The 5000-nt window shown below is 36.2% G+C and overlaps 1 protein-coding gene and 1 long non-coding RNA gene across 2 annotated transcripts in view; one reads left to right on the forward strand and one right to left on the reverse strand.

Moving 5' to 3' along the window:
• Positions 1 to 5000, forward strand: part of LOC136855435 (uncharacterized) — a 97072-nt gene that overhangs the window by 55048 nt on the left and 37024 nt on the right. The window lies entirely within an intron of this gene.
• The window catches only part of LOC136855434 (homeobox protein engrailed-1-like), a 50562-nt gene that overhangs the window by 32086 nt on the left and 13476 nt on the right, over positions 1 to 5000 (reverse strand). Inside the window, exon 2 of the mRNA XM_067132452.1 lies at positions 158 to 269. Within this exon, the coding sequence (XP_066988553.1) occupies positions 158 to 269 (112 nt within the window). The remainder of the gene's footprint in view (positions 1 to 157; positions 270 to 5000) is intronic.

Here is a 5000-nt window from a genome sequence, read left to right on the forward strand (position 1 = left end):
AAAGTAACTCGACTATTTCTAATAATATTAGAAATAGTTTTCCTTTTATCAACAAAAGCAACAGTATCAGTAACATTATTTTTCTCAGTATTACCATCAGCGATAAAAGTATAACAATCAGAGCCTTTACCAGTTTAATGATCGTTAATTTCCTTACCTGGAGATATATTCATTCCTGTGGTACTCCATCTCCAACCGGAGGGTTTGCTCAGAGGTGAACGTCGTTCTCTGTCTCCGCTGGCGGTTGTCACGTCTCCGCCTTCTCGCTACTGTGGGAGATGAAACGTTAGGGAAACGTTAGCAAGGCGTTACTTCAGTTAAGGATTGAGTTGTTAACTAAATACTGCCCTAAATTGAGGTATGCCACCTACTGGGCTCGTGAAACACTAATACACAAGTTACTGCAGTTTCAGAATGATTCTTCAATGCTTTCCACGAGTATTTAGGGGGTCCTATTTGCAGTATCTGCAAAATCGGTAGTAAGGCAAGGGAGTATCTACCATTTTTCTCAGTTTTGTATTTTTGCAGATACGGCAGTCTTCCATTTTAGGGCAGAATAGTGATGCAATTGGATTATTTTGCCTGTGTCAGTAAGAGACAGTTGAGGTTTGATTATCCACAAAAGAGTTAAGACAGTTTTGCCAGTTGACAGGCGAAGTATTTGTGGTGGAAAGGTTGGCATAGTTTTTCTTTTATTTTTGTATCAATGGAGGGGAGGCTGTCTGCTTTCATTATATGTCTATCTATCTATCTATCTATCTATCTATCTATATATATATATATATATATATATATATATATATATATATATTATATTGCAACAGGAATTGTAACTTCGAAATACACAAGACAATTCATCAAGAGAATGTTGTTAATTGAGTAATTGTTCCTACGTGTCTTGCGGAAATGGTAATACCAAACTTGATCGTGGACGAAACGGTTTTACGCTTTGCCAGGTGTGTATAATGAACGCACCCCAGGCATTAAGGATGTGTATTTGTGCACTGAAGTTGTAGATGTTTGTATGTACATATAAGTGAGATAATTGAGGGGCTATCCCCAGAAGTAAATATATTAAAAAAAGATAAAATTTTGTTTTGAAGTCACAGTCGAGTTATCTCCCTACTTATCAACCTTCCAACCCTTCCCCCCATCTACGTTCTTATCCATCTCCATTCCCCCATTCACCAAATTATCCCCCCCTCTCCCCTCCCCTCCCCCAGGCATTCGTCATCATCCTCATCTGATCTCTTATAAACGCATCGTGTGCGGCGCGCTCGCGCGCGGGATTCGGAGCATCGCCGGAGAGCGCCCGGTAATTAAGGATCAATTCTCCCCGAGATAAGTATGAGGTAACGAGCCCTAAGGAGTGTCGTCGATAGCGGCTATTGTCGGGTGACATACGATCAGCGCCGATGATGAAAGACACAAACATCAATACCACAAACAAGACACATGTTCTCCCTCCCACGACACACTTTGTGGAAGGGGAATGGGTTGGGTGTGGAGTGGATGTGGGACGGGTGTGTAGGGGGTATATATCGGAGGGATTTTAAGGGGGGTAGATAAAGGGAAGTTATAGGAGCCTTTAGAGGACAGAAAAGGGGAGAAGGCAGTGTTTAGCGTGCGGTTTTATTTATTTTTTTTTTTAAAGGCTTAAATGGATGTTATATTGATATTGAGTTTCCATAGTTGAATGAAGGGTGTGTGTGCGTTGATCTTTAAAAACGTGCTTATAGAAATGGGCTGTCTGTCTATCTATCTATCTGTCTTATTCATCTGTCTATCTGTCTGTCTATCTAACTATCTAACTATATATAGATGTACTATATATATATATATATATATATATATATATATATATATATATATATATATATATATATATATATATAAATATTATATACATATATGTGATGTATATACACACACACACACACACACACACACACACATATATATATATATATATATATATATATATATATATATATATATATATATATATATATATATAACTAATTACCCTTTCTTTTATAACTAATACCTTGATTGTGGCCTCTGCGGGTACAATTTCCCGCTAACCATCAAAGCCACGGAGATATGGACAACCATCAGTCATTTTCCTCGGAAACTCTCAGTGACCATTTGTGGTAGGCAAAGGTAAACTGGACGCACGTGACCTGGTCGTTATATCCGAGGTCCAAGGGTTATATCAGCCCACGGATCGTCCGGAACTACCTATTCAGCTTTTAACGAGTCCGTGTAGTTGATTGATGGAGGTGGAAAGGGGTAAATTTTTTCTTTTTGTAATGGTTTTCATTTGTTGCATTGCTTGAGTTAATAATAATAATAATAATAATAATAATAATAATAATGATAATAATAATAATACTAATAATAATAATAATAAGGATTGATAGATGTGGAAAGGGGTAATTTTTTTAAATGTTTTCGTTCGGTGTATATAATAATAATAATAATAATAATAATAATAATAATAATAATAATAATAATAATAATAATAATAATAATAACGATTGATAAAAAGTGGGAAAAGGTAATTTTTGTAATGTTTTCATTTGTTGTATTACTTTGAAGTGAGTATAATAATAATAATAATAATAATAATAATAATAATAATAATAATAATAATAATATCTTGGGAAACTTGATGAGATTATAAGATGACTTAAGATTTTACACAAATTAAATGCCGCAGAAACGGCTCATAATAATAATAATAATAATATAATGATAATAATAATAATAATAATAATAATAATATTTACATGACCCTAGGACACTTAATGAGAAGATTGTAAGACGACTTCAGATTTTACAGAAATTAAATGCCTCAGAAACGGATAATAATAATAATAATAATAATAATAATAATAATAATAATAATAATAATAATAATAATAAATATACAGTGGATTAACATAACTGTAAACAGTAAATGGCAGAAAGAGAAAATGTACAAAGGTAAGAGAGAACGGAGGTGGGCAGACCCTCCTGTCTAGTTGCATCAGTGTGAAATGCATTTTCATATTTCATATTCGTGTTTACTTTTGAGAGGAAAATTATGCTCATTTTCGCTCTTATAATTTCTAGTTACTTAAGGGAAGAAGATTTTGAGTCATACAGGAGGTAAATGGTGGATTTTTATATTACAGTTAAAATGTATTTTGTTTATTGGTTTGCCGCTGAAAATAACTCAATGTATGTTATTGATTTTTTCTGATATAATATATATATATATATATATATATATATATATATATATATATATATATATATATATATATATATATATATATATATATATATGCGCAACCTCCAGTTATGAGTTCATAGTATTCAAATACATCATGCGTAATATACTCAGCACTTATACATAACAAATTTACACCCACTTAACTTCATCTCTACTTCCTATTTACATTCCGGTGTCCGCTGACCTAGGTCAAACCGGTGACGAAAGACCGGAAGTGGATGACCCAGGCCACGTGTCCATTTGTCGCCAGTCTTGGCGCCAAGCTAATTATGGCATCTGAGGACCCGATTGATACGTGTCATAAAGTTATAAGTGGCTAATGAAGCGTGAGTCGGTTGACGTGCTCTCTCTCTCTCTCTCTCTCTCTCTCTCTCTCTCTCTCTCTCTCCTTCTTCTGGTAACGCTAACACTCTCTCTCTTCTCTCTTTCGTCATCGTCATGGAACAATTTGTAACATCTCTCTCTCTCTCTCTCTCTCTCTCTCTCTCTCTCTCTTCTCTCTCTCTCTCTCTCTCTCTCTCTCTCTCTCGTCTTCATGGTGCAGTAAGTTGTTTCAAAGTTCAGTATGGCCCTCTTTTGAACCAAGCAACTGGTATGCACACACACACACACAGAGAGAGAGAGAGAGAGAGAGAGAGAGAGAAGAGAGAGAGAGAGAGGAGAGAGGGGGCGTAAAATAAGGCGTATAGTACTTTGTCACAATGTGTGCCATCTCCCTCGGTAGCCGGGGTACCATCCTATTATTATGAATCGGGAGGCCGTCGGGGAGGTAACCCGTGCCTCATGGAGTTAAAATCGTACATTAGATAATTTACACCACTGCAGTAAATTTACACGAGTACTCAGACAAGGGAAAGGTTATTGTATGAATTTAAGCTAAGAATTCCTAAATTGGGAAAGCTTTTATATTTGACTCCATTTGATATTAATATTCTGCATATGTAGCAATCACTAACCTCTCTTAAGTGATGGGAATATTCTTGCAACTCTTTTGTTAGGTGATCAGAAAACATTCCCAACTCATAACCATGGAGGGAAATACACTTGCAACTTGTTACTAGGAGAGGAGACAGCTCTCTCAGTTCTTATCACGGAAAGAGAAAACACACACAAAACTCATACTAAGGAAGAAAAAGACTTAGTTGTAACTACAGAAGGAATAAACACATACTAATCATACTAAGGACGAAGGAACTGAAGTCATACTATTAAAGGAGAAATACTCACAACTCTCACTGAGAAAGGAGAAAGCACTCGTATGTCTTGCAACGAAAGGAGAAAACACTCATACCTCTTACTTCAAAAGGAGAAAAGTACAAAATACTTGCGAACGAACTGGAAAACGTTAGGGGCTCCCTACGCTGCCCTTGGGAACTCCGTGACGTCACGGAGGTGTACAGGAGGCGCGTTCTCAACACGGCAGCAGCAGTAATTGCCCGAACTGGTTTGGGGCCTAATTAAGCGAGTAATGAACGGATATTGGTACACATTTCCATTACGAATTCTCTGCCGAAGGACAGATGTAAAGTAGCAGATGGAGCGAGGAGAGGAGAGGGAGATGAAATAACTAATTAGAAATACTTATTCTCGCTTATTATAATCATTTTTTAAATTATAGTAAGGTAGAATGAAGCGCATTTATCTAGCTACCGTATCTCGAATTGCCTCCTCTCTCTCTCTCTCTCTCTCTCTCTCTCTCTCTCTCTCTCTCTCAGTTTTT

This window comes from Macrobrachium rosenbergii, chromosome 31 (genome assembly GCF_040412425.1).
Source record: "Macrobrachium rosenbergii isolate ZJJX-2024 chromosome 31, ASM4041242v1, whole genome shotgun sequence".
Taxonomy (NCBI): Eukaryota; Metazoa; Arthropoda; class Malacostraca; order Decapoda; family Palaemonidae; genus Macrobrachium; species Macrobrachium rosenbergii.